Genomic DNA, 18,857 nt, shown 5'->3' with positions numbered 1-18,857 from the left:
CGGTTGTCTGAATGCAGATGTTATGACAACTTAATTCTAACTCTAGGTTGATTTCCAAGCCAAACATAGAACTGCAAGGACAGACAAAACAAGCCCTGGGAAGCAAGGCTACTCTGTAAAGGGCCACCGGGGCAGTAATACAGTGTCTTACATATGCACACACACTGGCTCAGGAACAATTAGAGACAAAAGAACTGTTAACAAATGCAGAGCTTAATCTTTTAAAGCAAAGGCAGACAAATGAATGAATCCAAAATTCTTCAACAATCTCAGATGATCTTCAGGCATCTCATAAAGTAAGTGGCATCATTTAAACAGATCCCATTTCAGGGAAGCACTGTGTCTGAACCATAAAGAAGAGAATACTATTGCCACCTACAGACAGAACCCGCATTCCCTTTGCAAGAGTCGGCCAATTGTATTTTAGTGTGTGTGGGGGGGGGGGGGGGAATTCAACCAAGTCACCTCCCTCCAACCTCTTCCAAACCACCACACCACATTACTTCATTTAGAATGACTTTCAAGCCATACAATCATGTCTAGTCATTCTGCCTCTTCATTATCATCATCCTATTTCTAATTTCCCAGAAACACTGCGCCATTCAACTACCTCCTCATACGCCGTTTGAGAGCCAAAGAGAATGCAAGCCAATGCATTTCACGCAGGCCAGGGCCCCAGAGTAGAAGTATAAATCCGCTTACCAGGTATGAAGGGGACCACCCGGAATATATCAGACAATCTGCTGTTGACTGGTTCATAGGGGGAATCTTCGAGCAGATCATTTCCTAAAAACAATAGGAAGATTGGGCTCAGATCTGGAACACAGACATATACCAGGCAGTTTTTGTTACTGAATCTGAATTCTAATTATGTTATGATTGTGTAACAAAAAGATGCTGAAACTTTCAAAGACTTCACATGCCTCTATTTGGCTCTGGTTGGTTTTTTGGTTTTTTTTTCATTCCCTCTGCCTTTGTTGTCCTTGCTCTCCCCAGAGTGCCATGAAAACACTGAAGAGCAACCCAGCCTGATTTTGCCAGAACTCTCTCCCACTTCTGCAAAGGAATGAAATCAGAGAGGAAGAAGCCAGTGATATCACGTGTCGCGCTCGCCTCCAGGAGCCAATGGAAGGAAGGTGACTCAAAGGAGGCCCCCCATTCATTCCTTTGCTCCAGAAACATGGCGTGTGGTCAGAAAGCGGGTACCCTAGCTATTAAACAGTCGGTCTTTGAAACAGGTTTTCATCAGTAGGTTCTGGAGGGAAGTGGTAGCTGATAGGTCAATTCCGTTTATTACAAATTTCGGATGTGAAGTCTCGGTAGAGAATGAACGCACTGGATGTCTGTGTTAGACTTACAAACACAGCCACATCGATCAAAGTGGATGTCTGTGGGCCTTTCCCTCTCTGAGCCACATCCATGTTAACCGAGGTTGAACCACGCCAGCTGGTTCAAGACTCAGCTAATCTAAGATGACAAATGTTTTTTCCCACATCAAAGCCTTTGATCAGTTTGAAGGGGGGAGAGGGCGGGTAAAGATAGAATAGATGTTACTGGACCTTTAACACTTAATTCTTTCTCTTATGTCAGAATAGACAGAAGGACAGAATAAAGGGGGAAACTCCAGGGAGGACGCAGGGCAAGTCTGAATAATTATTCTGTGAAGCCAACTCTCCTTACAGAGAAGTGGCCGTCCCTTGGGTGGCCTTTAATGGGGTCCCTCCTACTCAAAGCTCTGACCAGATTTCAAAGAGGTCAGCGGGGTCCCGGGGTGTCCCCCTCACCCATAATGGGTTTTCCAACAACCAGGCCCCAATAATACAGCTGGGCAGGCAGCAAACACCAGCTGCTGCAGTCCCTGGGGGCCAATGAACAGTCCTCACTCTGCATCTGGGAGAAGAGAGTGGAGGATGAGGTCAGCCCGACCTGGTGAGGGGCCCGCGGGCCTGGGCGGTGGGGGGACAGGACGGGAGCGGCGAGGGGCCCGCGGGCCTGGGCGGTGGGGGGACAGGACGGGAGCGGCGAGGGGCCCTCGGGCCTGGGCGGTGGGGGGAGGCCAGGCCGGAGGCGCGTACCCTGCAGGCTCTGGTACATGCTCCAGTAGATGCGCAGGCAGTTCTTCTCCTTCTTCATGCCGCGCTTGCAGCGGCAGCTGTAGAGCGACTTCTGCTTGAGGGCCTCCATGGCGCTGCGGCACTCGTCCTTGGCCTCCAGGCCGGACGTCAGGCTGAAGTTGGTCTCCTTGCCCGCCACGCACTGCCTCAGCGTGCGGTACTTGGTGCTGCAGCTCTGCTCCTTCAGGCACTGGTCGCTGGCTTTCACGCAGTCCAGGCGGTCCCCGCCGCTCACCTCCGCCGACAGCAGCACGTCTGGGGTGCAGGGAGGGAGCGTGAGCGCGGCCAGGCAGGGACCCAGCTCCCAGCCCCGGCCCCGGGGAGGGCGCGGCCCCCAGGAGGACGCCTGCTGGACGAGGCTTCCCGGGCGCCCTGCGTAGGGAGCCAACCCGCCCCCCACTACACCCGGGAGTCCATTTTCCCGCCCTGGGACCTCCTGTTGCCTTGGTCTCCCCTCACCCCCTCCCTCCCAAGCCCCGGAGGCTTTGCAGGCTTTTCGGGGTGCGCCCGAGAGCCTTTGCCGCCCAGCGCGCGAGCCGGCCCCGCAGCCCCGGGGCAGACCTGCCGGAGCCGAGCCCAGGCTCCACCGCTCGCCCGGTCCCACTCGCCTGGAGCCCGCGGAGGAGAGCGGCGGGCGGGGCGAGGGGCGCAGGCACCCCGGGTCCGCGGCCCGCCTGGTGGGGAGCACGGGGGTGCTTGCTACTCGGGGAAAAGTTTTCCCTTCCAAGTTTGTCTCCCGGCCCAAGGCACGCCTCCACCCCACCTGCCCGCCGCACCCCTGCGCGCTCCCCGGGACCGTCACGGGGTGCCGGGTCCCGGCCTGGAGGGCACCCCTTTAGTCCCCCCAGGCCAGGCCATTGAAAGCCACCGAAAAGCAGAACCGAGCCCGAGAAGCTGCGGGCCAGTGCGCGTCGACACCGCCTCCCCAGCCTGAGGTGCTGAAGATTCGGGGTCCCCTTCCCCAAAACGGAACTTGCCCCCCCCCCGCCCCCGCGCGCGCCACCCCACCGCACCCCGCGCCGCGAGGACTCCCGGGAGAGACTCCGAGAGGGTCGGGATGCTGGCGGCGGCCTCGACTTACCCAGAAGCGGCAGCGCGAAGTACAGAGTCGCCAGGAACATGGTGCCGGCGCGCGGCTGGTCCCCCTTCCCCAAGAATGCCGACCCGCCGCTGGTGTCGCGAGGGAGCTCAGCAGCCAGCGGTCCCCGGACGGCCGCGCTGCCCTGGCCGCCCCAAGTTCAGCGCCATCCAGGGCGCGAGCGAACTCCCGTCCGTCCGGCTGCCGCCGCGGCCGCGGGCGACTCAGCTCCGCGCGGGCGCCTGGCGGCTGGCGAGGGCGGGAGGCGGCTCCGCTCCCGGGGGCTCAGGTCCGACCCCACCTGGAAGGGAGAGCGCGCTTTGAAATGAGCCCAGAGCTCCCTCCGGAGCCTCCGCCTGCCCCGCTGCCCTCCTCCGCTCCCGCCTGGGAGGACTTTCCGGAGCCCGGCTGAGCCCCCCCGCCCCCACCCACCCGTGTCTGGGCGCCAGGAGGGGGCGCGGGGGTGCGTGTGCGTGTATTCCGGGGAGCCTCCCGCACCCACAGAGGAGGGGCTGGAGCGGTCGGACGCGGCTCCCAAAGTCCAAGGGGATGTCTATGGCTGAACGCAAGCCAATAAAGAAAGAACGTTACTTTCCCAGCGCGGAGCCGGCCTGGAGTCGCAGCTCACGGCGGCGGCGGCTCTCTCGCCAGCCCTGGCGCGCAGAGCCCCTTCTCCTGGGAAGTTCGCCACCCCTCCTCGCGCCAGCTCTCTGGCTCCGCCGCCAGCCCTCCCCGCCCTGGCCACCAATCGCCGCCCCCCATCGCCGTCTCCCCTCCTCCCCGGCTCGCTTTCTTTCACAGGCAGCCGGGCGAGGGGGGACCGACGTCCGGGCTGGAGCTGAAATCCGGCTGGTGCGCCCCACCCGGCGCGCGTCCTGGGCTCCCTCCCCGGCGCCCGCGCCGCGCACACATCAGCCCAGCGCCCTGGACTCGGTCGAATCGGTGCCGCCAGCCTGGGCGAGCGGAGCGCCCGCAGCCCCGGAGCGCCAGGGCAGGTGCAGCCCCTTGCGCCCCAAAGTTGAGGGCCGCCTGCCAGAGGGGGAGAGGGGTGGGGGGCAGCGATAGGTCCCCAAATTGACAGAATGAGAAAACTCTCCAAATGCCACCAACCTGGACTCAACGGACCGTGTCCAGCTGCAGCAAGGAACCAGTTTATTTATTTCAGGGGGTGTCCCCGCCCCCTCCGCCCCTTTCCGGGCTCACTGGTCTGCGTTAGGAAGAAAGATGCGGTCATCTCCGGGATCTCAGAGGATCTAGTGGGGCCAGAACGGTTTCCGAGCAGAGCCCCCTAGGGCTCGGATGCTGGCTAGGGATCTCAGCGGTTCCTGGGAGCTGCTCGGAGGATAGCAGCTTCGGAAACCAGATTTCTTTGCCAGGGGCCCCCCGGCCTGCTCCTGCTCCCTCCGACCGTCACCCCCTCAGATACTCGCCCGCAGGGACGCCGCAGAAGGACACACTCGCTTGCGGTGGGACCCGGGGACCGACCCAGCACGCGCTCAGAGCACACAGCGCTATGCAGCCAGCCGGCTGCGAGCTCTCTCTCTCTCTCTCTCTCTCTCTCTCTCTCTCTCTCTCTCTCTCTCTCTCTCTCACACACACACACACACACATACACGCACACACGCACACACGCACACACACAAAGGGCATTGTGCCCGAGGACTCTTACGCCCCACTGCAATGAAACCAGACCTTTCTTCCCCAAACAAAGTTTTCCCCCACGTCACTCGCGGCTGTGACTCAAGACTTGGCGCGTTAAGGACACACTCAGACCCAGGCCCTCCGAGCCGGGATGGCTGCGTGCACCCACCCACTCATGCAGGCCAACGCGCACACACTCACACTCACACTCACGCAGGCACACACAGCCTCTCTCCCTCTGTCCAGGAGCTTGAACGAGGAGACAAAGCGGAACCCAGTGCCTTTTAAACCACCTCGGACCTGGCTTTGGGAAATTTATAAGCGGACTTCCATTTTGGCTGTTTCAAGAGTAAATGTTAAAATAATTCATTTAACAGCCCAATCCTTCACCCCAATCCCTGGGACCACTGGCTCTCTGTCTAGCTGCTGCCCCCCCCCCCCCCCTGAACGCTTGCTCCCCTCCCCGCATGCTCAGGGGCTCCCGGGGCACCGAAATCTACATCAGGTCTAGACAGGGGGTCTGGGGAACAGCCTACAGTGGTGGACGGCGGTCATGACGCTCAGGGCTAGTGTTGGAGATCCTTGGTGATGTCCAAGTTCATATCTCTGGGAAACCCAGTTTGAATGAAGTCTGGGAGAGCCCAGCTGTCAAATCTGCAAACCCATCACACCAGACAATGGGCTGCGGAGGAGAGAAAAGAAGCGCTCATTTTGATGGAGGGGGGTTAATTGAAAAGGGCAAGGGCTTTGGCTGAAGTTTGAGGCCAGGGTGTAAGGGCGGGGAGAAGAGGAGGAGGCGAGGGGAGGGACGCTTCGCTCTCCATTCAACTACTTGTCAGCCAGGCGCGCCCCACAGCTGCGGCAGCGGCTCCAGTGCGTGCAGTGCGTTGTTGGGAAGGGGTGTGCGTCTAGGTGCGCGCCCCCCAACCCCCGGGCGTCCCCAGGGTCTATCTATGCTCTTGTGCACGGGTTCCTCTGCGGCAGGAATGAGATTGATTTCCTCATCCAGCACCCGCCCCCCGCCCCCCGCCCCCCCCCCCCCACAGTTGCACCATAGGTGGATTTTTCGTTCAGTGTATCAGTTGACACTTGGTTTTGAGTAAACAAAGCAGACATATGCCACATTTTCTGGACAGATGGTTCAGACCAGGGGCTACTTAACTTCTCTTTCCCCTGCGGTGCTAACAGTCTAAGTTACAGGGTGGACTGAGCGGGAACATCATTAAATCTTGCAACCAGTTTCTTCACCTTATATAAGCTTGTTCCCACATTTTCACACACAAACCAGAGAAATCCCCATTTATAAGTGGAGGTGAACATCTCCCTTTGGAAAATCAGGAATTGGAATCCCAGTTTTCAGTGGATGGATGAGTGTCTGTCATTGCTGAACACCTGATTTAATGGAATAAAATTTCATTTAAGGACATCAACCACACCTTTTGTGCTCTTTGTTTAGAAGTGACTTTGTGTTACCATCATATTCCACAGGCATCTTTTAAATCAACATTTAAGAGGGTAGAATAAAAGTTCTCCGAATGTAAAATATGAGACTTCTTTTTAAAATATTTATAGTTTCAAAAGTATTTCAGAACCATTCACACACAATAATCCTCATTACATTCTTACTGATGATGAACACAGAGCTTTTTTTTTGAAAACTTTTTAAATTTTTAAAAAATAAATCATCAGTAACAGTGTCATTGTAACAGTGTCACCAGCCAGGTGGCTATTTCAATAAATTTAATTCAAAAAAAGAAAAGAGAAATGTAGCTTCTCACTAGCACTCGCTGAGTTTCAAGTGCTCAATAGCCACATGTATCTAGTGGCCGCCATACTGGACAGCACAACCAGTATGTCCGTAGAACATGTCCATCGTCGCAGGAGATTTCTACCCCCTGAGCAGAGCTGTGCACAAAAAACAACATCCTGGCCAGTGGTGGAGCTTTGACCTATGAACCAGGAGTTCATGGTTGGATTCCCCCGCAGGGCACATGCCCAGCTTGTGGGTTCCATCCCCAGTAGAGGGCGTAGAGGAAGCACCTGATCAATGATTCTCTCTCATTGATGTTTCTCTCTCTCCCCCTCTCTGAAATCAATAAAGATATATATATTTTTAAAATGTTAAAAAAAACAACAAAACATGGCCCGTACTCTACCTAAGAATCCTTATAGGAGGAGCTAACAAAAAAAATCACTGCTTTACAACTATATCCACTATGTTCTAAAGGGGGAGGACTGGAACATGGAAGATAGACACGCAGTGTAACTTACTGTGCTAAGATTATCTCTGTTTCCTCGGAGCTTATCTGTTCCCAGTGCATGAGATTGATCTCAGGATAAAAGGTGATGTTGGAATATCAAAAACTATTAATAATTATAAAAATCCATGCCATCTTCTGTGACATGTTTTCTCGGTGGGAAATTGGTTTTAATGCTACCAAATTAGGTTCAATCCACCCGTAAGCATGTGAAGTGAGCAATTTTCTTGCACTTCTTGATGTAAGTGTATTTCCATAAGTTAACAGATGAGTCATGGTGAGAATGACAGTTTTATTCCACGCGATATTTCGTCTCCTGCTTTCATTGCCTTGGCCCTATAACTATAATGTAAAATACATTCATTTTGCAAAATTATACTGCTCAACAATCACTCAAGTTTCTAACGCAAACTAGTTCATCAGAGTATTTGACATTAGACAGTTTGACAAGCCTGCAGCTATACAAAACCACTCACTATTACCTAAAAGTGCACTGCTTTTCTTCCCTGCTGCTACTTCTTTGTTCATGCTGTTCCATCTGCCTACTGTGCCCTTCATCCTGATATTTGAAGATCCAGCTGAGCTCAAATGAGCCACGAAGGAAAGGAGAGACTCCTTCGGTCAGAAAGGATAGTTCACTGCATTGGGCTCTCAAGGCCCCATTGGAATCTTCATTACAGCTGTTGTCACACTGCATTGCAGCTGCTTGCTCTATCTGTCTCTTCAACTGGAATGTGAGTTCCTTGAAGGCAGGAAATGTTCTTTCTTTTTCTTGAATCCACAGCATTTAGACCGATGACTGATCCACAGTCACCCCAATAAATGTATATTGATTGCCTGGGTAATGAGTGATGATGTTTCTCATTTTCCTCTGACACAATAATTCTACTGAAAGGTTTACATCAATCCTCTCTGCTATAGGAACAAGACTAAATATAAGTACCTCATGCAATTACTGGTATCCCAGTTCCAATAGTACTATCAAATATGTATTATTCCTTTGGGGACTTGACATTTACATTTTTTTAAACAAAACCCATTATTGTAATAGAATGCTCTCTCACTGGTTCACTTTAATAGGAGCATATGACATATTTCATTTCTGGGAAATGATCGCTTGCCTTAGGTCATGTTTTAAGGCATAAAGCCAGAGGCAGAGTGACATTCCCACCTGAGGTTCTCTAATCATCCGGCAACGTGCCTCTCTCTGGGAGAAAAGGACTGAGAAGGGCCAGGTTACAACTACTCTGGAGACTTCATCCTCAAAGGCAATTTTTTAAAGCCCAATTTGACCCAAGAGTGTTAAATATTTTTATTATGTTTTTTTTTGTAAACACACAAGACTTAGGAGAATCTTTGAAGAAAATAGTAACCATCCAAACCCAGAAGGCTAGGGAAAGGGCCTGTGTGCTGACACAGACTTGCCCTTTGGCGATACAGGAAGAGCCGGTTGCTCTCAGAGTCCAGAGCCCTGGTCCAAGATGACTATATTAAGATGTGTCTTTGAACATTATTTGAAAATGGCAGCTTCTTATTGGCTATCAAGGTACCTGACCCCTAGGAATTTATCTTAGGAAACCTCTCTTCCTTCCTTAGTTTTCGAGTAATTCTCATTTCTTGGTACCCATAAGCCCGTGCAAAGGATTCTAATGCATCTGTGAAAGACTATTGCATTTCGGGAGCATTGAAGTCATTTGTGCATTGGCCTTATGCCACAAAATGCATTCAAGGTGTGCAGCCCTGATGAAATAAAGTGCCTGTCACGTCTTATTGCTGAGATATATAGCAAAGTATACCCCATCTTCATGGGCCTTACATGGCTTTCCTAGTGATTGCCAAAGGTGCTGGATTAAAAGCCCTGTACATTTCAGTCCTCTGTATCCAGAAAGGATGGAGAGTGGCTACACTAAGGAAACATCTTTCCACTCCACCACTCTCCTAATAAGCCCTAAACCCTGTTCCAGAGGGACTCTTTCTTCATAAGGGCAAGAGGGAAGCTTACTCCCCAGCTTTGTCCAGTAATTAGCCTCTCTCTCTCTCTCTCTCTCTCTCTCTCTCTCTCTCTCTCTCTCTCTCAAACACAGATCACAGATGCCAGTCCGGATGAGCTTTGGGACGCAGAATGAAAACAAGATGGAAAACACTGACTCATTCCTTCAGCATCCTTTTAGCCACCTTTAAGACAGTGAAAACTTCTGACTTCTACTGATGCTCTTTAGGTCTGAAGGGGTGGGAGGGGGCTTCTCCCATCAGCGATCAAGCAGGGAAGCAGCAAAGGCAACCAAACATGTAGGAGTGAGCAGCTCAGAGGCCCCGGCTGCAACAATGGAAGGCTCTGTAATGCCACGTGTCCTTCCCCTGCCACTAACCCAGGCGTCTTCCAGCCAATGCCACGCAAATGCACTCTTCACCCAAACCCAAACCTCCGGAAGTGCTGTGGTATGAGCCCGCTAACACAATCAGCTTGCGGCCCATGATGATGTCCCCACCAGAACTAATTAAGCCAACAGTGCTTGTAACACAAAGCCTCTGGGGCCTGTGTGAAAGCATTTATTTGTGACATCATTTAAAAGTCATTTCAATCTCATCCAAGACTGTTCCTCTGAAAGCCAATGCAGCGTAATGTTCTTCGAGTGGCTGGTTTTATTTTCCCCTGTCAAAAAACTGACAAGAGTCCGTTGAAACTGTCAAGGGAAAAACATCACGCGATATGAAGTTTTCCTCGAATGTGAAGTGTAGACAGAATGACAGATCTGTTCTATAGATTACGCTTGCACAAAGGTGAATTAGAACAGCCTAGGAGATACACTATCGTAACGAATATGTGAGGCTGTCCTTGACACAGTTCATAAATTTGAGGCCACGACAAAGAATTAAAATGAGCTCAATTTGGTTTTGATCTGAATTATCTGTTAAGCTTTAAATACAGAAGGATCAATAAGACGGATATTTGTGTGAGTGATAGATACATATTAAGAGACAAAAAGATTTCTCCTTTTCCCATTGTTAGAGTATCTCTTGGTGAAAGGTCCCTCTAGCCTTCAATATCTTGTCTCAAGTGTCAGTAGAGATTTGCCTGTCTTCACTAAGATTTCATTAACTGCTTGACTGATTCATGGACAGGTTGCTTTGGTTGATTGATTTCCTTTCACACCTACCCAGTAGCTAGTACTGTAACGTACAGTACAAATAATGTAGGTTAAAGATCTTGCCTAGGGTCAGACCTGCAAGCTTCCTTCTCAATGGTGGAGACGCCTATTGCCCCCTGCATGTCTCTCTCATACATCCATAGTAGTGCTTTTCAAACTGCAGAACATGCTCCATTTGTTAGTCATAAACAACATTTATTTTACAAAATCTAAAAGCGTGAAAATGCATTACACAAAGTATTGTTTTTTTAAAAAAAAAAAATCTTTTAAATTTCTATATGCGTATGGAGCCTGAATTGGATTGTCATATAAAACGTCTTTCTTATTGTGAATCGTGGTTAAAATCTTTGAAAAGCCACTGCTTTATAGAAATACTCTGATTTTTATTTAGACATCTGGCCACTCAGAATAAAAATTAACCTTCACAGCTTCCACTGAAGTCCGTTGTGGTGATGTGGCCAGGGTCTGATGAATGAGATGTCACAGAAATTATGTGAAGAATCTCTGATGGGAGCCCCTACGCTATACTTTTCCTGTGTCCTCCATCCTGATGCTTTATGCACTGCATTTGACCAGGAAGATGAGAATAACAACTAGAGATGACAGAGTGACAAGATAGGAGGGTCCTGAGTCCCGAGATGACCTCCTGGAGCAAAGCTGTCTGTCCACCTTGGACCTTCCACCTTCATACTATGATGTGCAAGACAAATAAACTTGTCTTATTTAAGCCAGTGTTACACTGGGTCTCCAATACATGCAGCTGATCTGGTGGAACTATGATATCCACTTTCTAATGAAAGAAGAGGAAGAATGAAAAATAAATTCAATTCAACAATTTACTGAGACTCTATCATGGACCAGCCCCTCTGCTAGGTTGCCATGAGAAATACAGAAGAAAGTTGGCTCTGAAGGAAAGTATAATCTCATTGATGAGTGGTATATCTGATATAATCAAATAATATTGTAAGGAAGTGTAAGAGGAATTGTCAACATAAATGGAAATAAAAATAAGGCTCTACAGAATCAGAAGAGACAGGTAGAAAATAAAGGGGTCCATGGAATTGAGAGAAAGGGAAAAGAGAAATTAATAGAGCAGCAGGAACATTCCCAAGATATTTCCAATTACTCTGAAGATCTGGAATGAAATTAAAGACACCCAAAATGGAAGTGGCATGTCCCTTCCTCCCAGATCTCTACATTCCAGTTCTGTATAACATCCAATCAAAGCAATCAGCAGAGGTCCTGCTATGGCAAAGTGCCCCATCTACAGACTCCTATCAGACACAGACTCATTCTCATTGATGGTAAACCCTTATTTATTTTATTACCACCTTGACAGACCAAAGGCTCCTTTGTTAGAACCTTGTGCTGAATGGGATGCTCTCCTTGGGGGAAGCCATTCAGGATTTGGTGAGAATGGCTTTCTTAGGTAATGGCTGACAGCCATTCCACGCAGACATACCTCCCCTTGAGGGTGCACTGGTCCCTGCCATATTCTGCAAGGTTCTGATGAGCCCTCTCATATTTCTCTAGGTGGTGTGAGCTGCTAACCATGTGGATGTTCTGGAATTCTGTTTTCTGCAAACCAACTCAAAGCCATTTAACACGCTGGCCTCCCTACTTGGAAGATGCAAGACTTGGAGGAGATGCCTTGCTGGCAAGGCAGGGGCACGTGAAAGGGGAAAGTGTTATTTCAGCAGACCTGCCACAGAGGTAGGTGTTAATTAAGTTAATTGTGCCATCAGCGATGCAGACAATGACAGTAACTGCTCCCCATAATGGGGCTGGGTTATTGCCACCATTTGTTAAACGTGCAGGTTTTCTTAAATGCAGTCACTTTTCCTTATTTTTTAAGCATGCATGCATACACACACACACACACTCATTCAACGTTTAGCTTTTCAACCCCTTCCATATGAATTAAGTTACGTAATTTGATCCTTATACCTACTCTGTAATGAAGGAGAGAAGTTATTTTCTCCATTGAGCAGTTAAGGAAACTGAGGCTCAGAGCTATCTAGTGACTTGCCCAAGGCCACCTGCCTTCCTAGTCAAGGAGACAATTCTAACTCTAGTGTCCCTTCTCATATGTCACACTGTCTATGGAAGATTCATGATATTCTAAAATGCAAAAAAGCAAATTTTTATATTCTACATCCCCTAGCACATGGGCTTGACAAGTTGTAAACATTAATTTATCCTTTAAAACAATTGGTGAATATTCTAATTGCTCCATTTCTGAAATATGAAGGTAGTAACCTCATATAGATTGATCAAGACCAAACACAATCTGGATAAAGAGAAATTTAGATAATTTGGAGAGTCACCCCAGACCCCATCCCCTACATGCCTCTCCAAAATATTAGGGGCCAGATGACTTAACCTGAGTTATTCTGTCTCTAATTACTGTGAAAACTAAGAAGTGATTAAGAATGTCAAGTCAACTCAGCCTTTCAAAGAAAAAACGGAGACTTTTGTTAAGTACTACCAATCCCACAGCGAGTGGGATGTCCATTCAGGGTCTACAGGACAGCTCCCTGTCCTAGCAAAATGATTCCCTACCTTGCTGATGGGTGACTGTGGACCCATCTTTAAGGCTTCAATATAATTAATGATCCCTGTCAAAACATCAACATCCTTGGGATAGTTAACTCAGAAGTGTTTTTGGTCAATTTCACTTTAGTATGATCAAGTTTGTGGTTCCTTGGTTGGAAAAAAGGGGGGGGGGCGGTGCTTCTTGAATCCCTGACATGGTGTCCTAAAGTAGATGAGCAATGAGCTCCCCAAAAGAGTCTAATTTCTTACCTGGCTGATGTGGCTCAGTGATTGAGCATTGACCTATGAACCAGGAGGTCACGGTTCCATTCCCAGTCAGGGCACATTGCCCAGGTTGCACGATCCCCTTTAGGGGGCATGCAGGAGGCAGCCAATCAATGATTCTCTTTCATCACTGATATTTCTGTCTCTCTCTCCCTCTCTCTTCCTCTCTGAAATAAATAAAAATATAAATTTTTTAAAAAGAGTCTAACTTCTGGAAACTGGTTAGGCTTGGGGTGGGTGTGCAAAGGGAGGACCTCAGCCATGTCTAATAGTACTCAAATGCTTGAACGTAAACTTTTTAAAAAAGGTCTGATAAACTCTCACTTTCACCTCATGTCTAAGCAAGTTGAGAGATAGAAGGTTTCTGCCCCAGATTGCTAAGACTGTGTGCCACCTTTCATAAGCTTCTGGGAGGAATCCTCTTCAAGTTCCGGACAGAAAAAAATCTGAATTTCTTGACAAGTGAGTCCACTCAGCATGAGTTGGAGAGAGTGTTCAGAGAAGCTCATTTGCACTTGAATTCGCTATTCCCTGTTAGTGTAAACACTTATCAGCAAAATCTAATACTTTTTAGAAAACACACCTTTGGAACTGTGTAGAAATGAGTTAACACAGCAGGCCTGAAACTGTTATCCTTGGAAAGGTCTGCTTACAAGATCGGCCCTGCCTGGAGTCTGGGAACTTGGATTTGAGGAGGTTCCCATCATTTCCTAATAAGCATGGCTCATGGCACCTAAACGGTTTGTGAAAGCAATATGGTCTGTGTTAAACACTCGGTTTTCTTCTGGGAGTCTAGGATTTTGCTTCACACTGGGAAGAGGGTGACTTATGTAACCAGCCCCCAATAGAAACCTTGGGTACTGAGTCTCGAATGAGCTTCCCTAGTAGACAATATTTCACTTTCGCAGGTCCTGTGTGGCTCCTCAGGGAGGGGACTCTTGGAAGCTCACGCCTGCTTTCCTTTGGACTTTGCACCACGTGCCTTTTCCCTTCCTGATCTTGCTTTGTCTCTTCTCACTGTAATGAATCATAGCTGTGAATACACTAGATGCTGCGTTGAATGTGGGGGTGGTCTTGGGAACCTCCAACATGGAAATATTCTAAATGTGATTCATGAAATGAACAGACAGCAGCATAGCATTGTAAAGGATTCTGTTGGACCGATCAAGGCACAACTGGCTCCATGAGCATGAGACTTATGGAAGCACATAGGACCTCATGCTTAGAAGGGCTCTGGGCCTGGTTTCATGCGCTGTCACTATTTTGAAATTCTAAAGAGTTTATGAACAAAGGATCCCGAATTTTCATTTTTGCATTGAGCCCTGCAAATTACAAAGTTGGTCCTGTGCCAAGGTGATACTTACAGACAAAAGAATGGAGCAACTTGTCACCCCAAAGGCTTACTCTGTGCCTTTCCATGAGGCCTAAAAGTCTACCAATTATAGATTCACTTTCTGGAGGAGGATGTCCCAGGAATGTTACATGGCTGTCAGTTACAACTTTGTGTGGACTTATTTACTCATTCACTCACCGCACAGCCTCCGCCTTAACCCTTAGCTAAGTTCAAAGTACGAGGTCAGCATTTTCCAAAATGCATTCTTCAGAATACTGATCCCCCTGGAATACACTGGGGAAGAGTGGTTTTGCTGTTATATGTTTGAGATACTCCATCCCTTCTTGGAGATGTAGGGTCTTCATTAGCATATTAAAAACTCTGCAACTCTTGCACTGTTTAACTTTATAATTTCCTATAGTTTCCTAGGATCCCCATAACACAGTATCATAAACTGGATGATTTTAACAATAGAAATTTATTGTCTCACAGTTCTGGGGTCTAAAAGTCCAATATTGAGTTTTTAGCAAGATTGTTTCCTTCTGAGGCTCTGAGGAAGAATCTGTTCCATGCTTCTATCTTTCTTCTAATGGTTTGCTGGCCAACCTTGGCATTCCTTGGCTGGTAGAGCCATCACTCCAAATCCCTGCCTTCATGTTCACATGGCATTCTCCTTGTGTATGTGTCTTTGTGTCCAAATTTCCCCTTTTATAGGAATACTAATCCAATATGACCCTAATGACCCCATTTTAATCTGATTACCTCATAGAGACCCTATTTTCAAATAAAAGTGTATTCTAAGGCACTGGGGATTAGAACTTCAACATATTTAACTGTCTGAGGGCTAAATCCCATCAGCATCCCATTGACCCAGTGTTTCAAGGCACAGATTGAGAGGTGATGGAGGAAAGGCTGTGTGGTTGGATGATACAGTGCTGGTGCCATAGGTGGCTGTTGGATGGGGAGGATTAATCCTGGCAGCTGTTTGGAGATGGAAAGAGGAGAGGCTAGAGGCCGGGAGACTTAAGAAGAGATTATTTCAAAGTCTAGGGGTGTGATGAAAAAGAAGCCTAAACTCCAGGCAGCAACAGTGGCGAGGGAGAGGGGCTCACTCAAAAGGTAATAAAATGTGAAAGACATATACACATTCATATATATGTGCACATATAAAAATAAATATGTATTTATAGATAAATATATATTCATATGTAAATGTGTGTTCTCATGTATGTATTCATATATAAATACGTATTCACACATGTACTTATTTATGTATATACAGGGTGTCCTAAAAAATGTATACATACATACTTTGGCTGCCATTATTAACTCCAACTGGTTAATTCTGAAAAGAAAGAAACATCAACTGAGCTATCAGCTGCTGTTAAAGTATGTATACATTTTTGGGGCGCCCTGTATAAATATATATTTGTTTCTATCTATGTGATGGATTTTAGAGGAGGTGCCCTCACCCTTTGAGCCTTTGTCTTGCTCTAGCTGGCTGGTGCCACTCAGGTAAAAAGCTCACAGAGGGCTGGGCTGGGAGATGTGTCCAGCTGGGACAATTCTGTTTTGTTCCTATTAGTGGCCCTGAATGTGTCATGAATTCTAAGGGACAGACAGGAAACAGGGTCCCGGGGTCTGTCCCAGCCTCATTAGGCACCTACCCCTCACTTTCCTAAGCTCTAGACATATTGACTTTCTGTTCTCAGAGCTTTGCCGTTGCTGGTCTCTTAACCTGCCTTTTGACTTAGCCCCTGTTTGGTCTGGTTGAAGGTCTTGGCTTATAGGGCACTCTGGAAAGGCTTCTCTGCTAGCACTTGGCCTTCTCCCATCAGCTTTGTAATCCTTTGTTTAACATCTCTTTCCTCCAAATTCCAAGCTCCATAAGGGCAGGGAACACGTCTGCTGTGTTCTGGCTGTACCCTAGGACGGAGCACAGGGCCTGGCACTTGAAATATAAGCTGGGTGAATGGTTGATTTACAATAAAAAGGATCTGAAGCGATGTAATAAAGGCATGATAAAAAAAAGAAAAAGATGAGGGACTAGATCAGCGGTTCTCAACTTGTGGGTCTCGACTTCTTTGGGGGTCGAAAGACCCTTTCACAGGGGTCGCCTAAGACCATCAGAAAACACATATATAATTACATATTGTTTTGTGATTAATCACTATGCTTTAATTATGTTCAATTTGTAACAATGAAATTGGGGGTCACCACAACATGAGGAACTGTATTAAAGGGTTGCAGCATTAGGAAGGTTGAGAACCACTGGACTAGATGATTTGATCATTTAGAAATCAGTTTGGAACTTTCCCTAACCAAAATGACTTTTAAATATGAGGCCAAAGTCAAACCCTAAAGGATTTATATTAATTTAATCTTATCCAAAGAAACTTCCTCTCTTTTTAAAAAAAGAAGAAGAAGGAGGCCAAGATTTATTTTTAAAAGCTTCATAGACATCAAATCACTTTCATAAAGAAAGGAAAAAAAGGGAGGAGGACCCTTGAGATGAATGTATTTGAGTAGAAATGGCCAGAAACATGTGGATTGCATTTCCCTTAAACTCACTTGGGTTGCAAATTAGAAAGAATGGTCTGGAATAAAATTCGTTTTTTACTTTTCTGAAGTCAGTATATTTGGGAACAGCGATGGTTGAGATATTCAGGAAACTGAAAATATGTGTGGGTACTTGTTTAAGTACTGTGATTTCCAGTAGTACAGTAAAGTGGCTGATAAGAAAGAGGAAGTGGGCATTTAGCATCTGAAAAGAACCAATTCAAAAACATATTTTTTTTTTTCTGTGTAGCTTTCACACAAGAGAAATCTCCCTCTGCCTCCCCCACCCTCCTCGACCACAATCAATATTTTTAGGGGATGGAGGCAGAAGGAGGAAAGAGTTTATTCTGGCTTTTGTATGCGACTGAGCTGTAGAAACAGGATGGAGATTTTGCTAAATCTGTCCATTAAGTGCCTCTAAGTGCTTTTAAAACATGTCCTAGAGCAGAATGGAGGCCACAAGAAAGAGAAACTGGAAATTAAGGCTAAATTATTACATTTAAGTGACTTGATAGTGGAAATGTCAGATAAAAAAAAAATAGCAGGAGTGATGAGCAGATAAAAACTTCAGAAGCTCCACTTAAATCTTCCTTTGTTGAGCACCCCTAAAAGCTGCAAAGTTGTTTGAGTCCTAAAATGGTCGAATTATATAATTTCTGTGGCGTGAAGAGTCATTTTTCTTACCTATCAGGATCAATATATAGCTCTTTTCTAAGATGTGCTGGATAAGAATTGAGTTAAAATATAACAACCTAAATGCTTCAGGTGATTACTAGGCATTTCAGCTATTCACCCATCAGTAGACATTTACTTTGTAATTTAGATAATTTGAAGAGCACTTTTAACATAAAATCAACCAGCTTCATGACATACAGAAAAATATTTTAATGTAAGGAAGAAATAAGTGAAAAAAAGAAAATAATTTTTGACAAAGCATATCAGTAATTTTGCATATGGAGTAAATAATGTTGAGATAACATTCCTCTATTGATATGTAGAGAGGACAATGAAGAGTCATCCATTTTTAAGTTTCAAACTATGTTAGCAGATCTCTTTGTGTCTGAAAGGTGGACTGCTGGAGCCCTCTAGCTGTTGGAAATAATTCTGTTCTCCTAGGTGGAGATTGATAACCTAACTGCACAAGCAGAAAGTAGTTCGCCATGAAACCTACTGGGAAACAATTAGATACAAACGTAAACTTGATCTTCCACTATTGTCTTACCACTTGGGTCGGTAGTAATGCCAACACTGTGAGCATCCATGGGCATCTATCCTGACCCTCCACACCCTGCTCTTCTCGACGGGTCAATTATGAGGATACTGGCACCACCCTTTCCCCAATTGTTTTGATTGGTTTGAACTAGATGGTCTCCCAAATCCAGAAATAAAGTTCACCAGCTCAAGATGGGTGGCTCCAGTTCCCTTTTCACAGTAGAAGGAGGGTCGGTCCTAGGGATCTGGAATACACTGGGCCTTCGGAAGAATCAAGGGATACAAACACAGCCCCCGTGGACAAATGTGTTTTGTTTGCTTTTCACGGAGCTTTAAAAACCTTTAAAATAACTAGGCGACTTTTAGAAATTGGGAAATGTCAGATGAAAAGCCATATGTTCATCTTCTCTTGGAAATCAAAAGATCTGGTAGCTCTGGGCCTGGGTACCCATGTGGTACCAACAGGCAAAAGCTAGGTAGCGGTAACCTGCTTTATTTGGAATTTACAAGTTCATTTCACCAAAGTGCCCATCACTTCCTACTGGATAGTATAAAACCAGCCTGCTGGATGCAATTACTGCTTAGAACCCTTAGGCATCTGAATTTGTAACTCCTTGTGTAAACCCCGAATAACTATAATCTTTCTCCTCCTACTACTAAAAACAACAACAACAATAATAATGCAGCTTCTGG

At 46.9% G+C, this 18,857-nt stretch overlaps 1 protein-coding gene across 2 annotated transcripts in view; it reads right to left on the bottom strand.

Moving 5' to 3' along the window:
• The window catches only part of GFRA1 (GDNF family receptor alpha 1), a 185,830-nt gene extending 181,947 nt beyond the window's left edge, over positions 1-3,883 (bottom strand). For both annotated transcript variants that reach the window (XM_036335867.1, XM_036335868.1), the window contains exons 1-4: positions 3,784-3,883; positions 3,196-3,493; positions 2,076-2,369; positions 703-786 (exon numbers count right to left, since the gene is read on the bottom strand). In XM_036335867.1, coding sequence (XP_036191760.1) covers positions 703-786; positions 2,076-2,369; positions 3,196-3,235 — 418 coding nt within the window. In that variant the 5' untranslated portion in view covers positions 3,236-3,493; positions 3,784-3,883. The remainder of the gene's footprint in view (positions 1-702; positions 787-2,075; positions 2,370-3,195; positions 3,494-3,783) is intronic.
• Between the last annotated feature and the right edge of the window lie 14,974 nt (positions 3,884-18,857).

This window comes from Myotis myotis, unplaced genomic scaffold (assembly GCF_014108235.1).
Source record: "Myotis myotis isolate mMyoMyo1 unplaced genomic scaffold, mMyoMyo1.p scaffold_m19_p_15, whole genome shotgun sequence".
Taxonomy (NCBI): domain Eukaryota; kingdom Metazoa; phylum Chordata; class Mammalia; order Chiroptera; family Vespertilionidae; genus Myotis; species Myotis myotis.
This window is presented reverse-complemented; position numbering and strand designations above follow the sequence as displayed.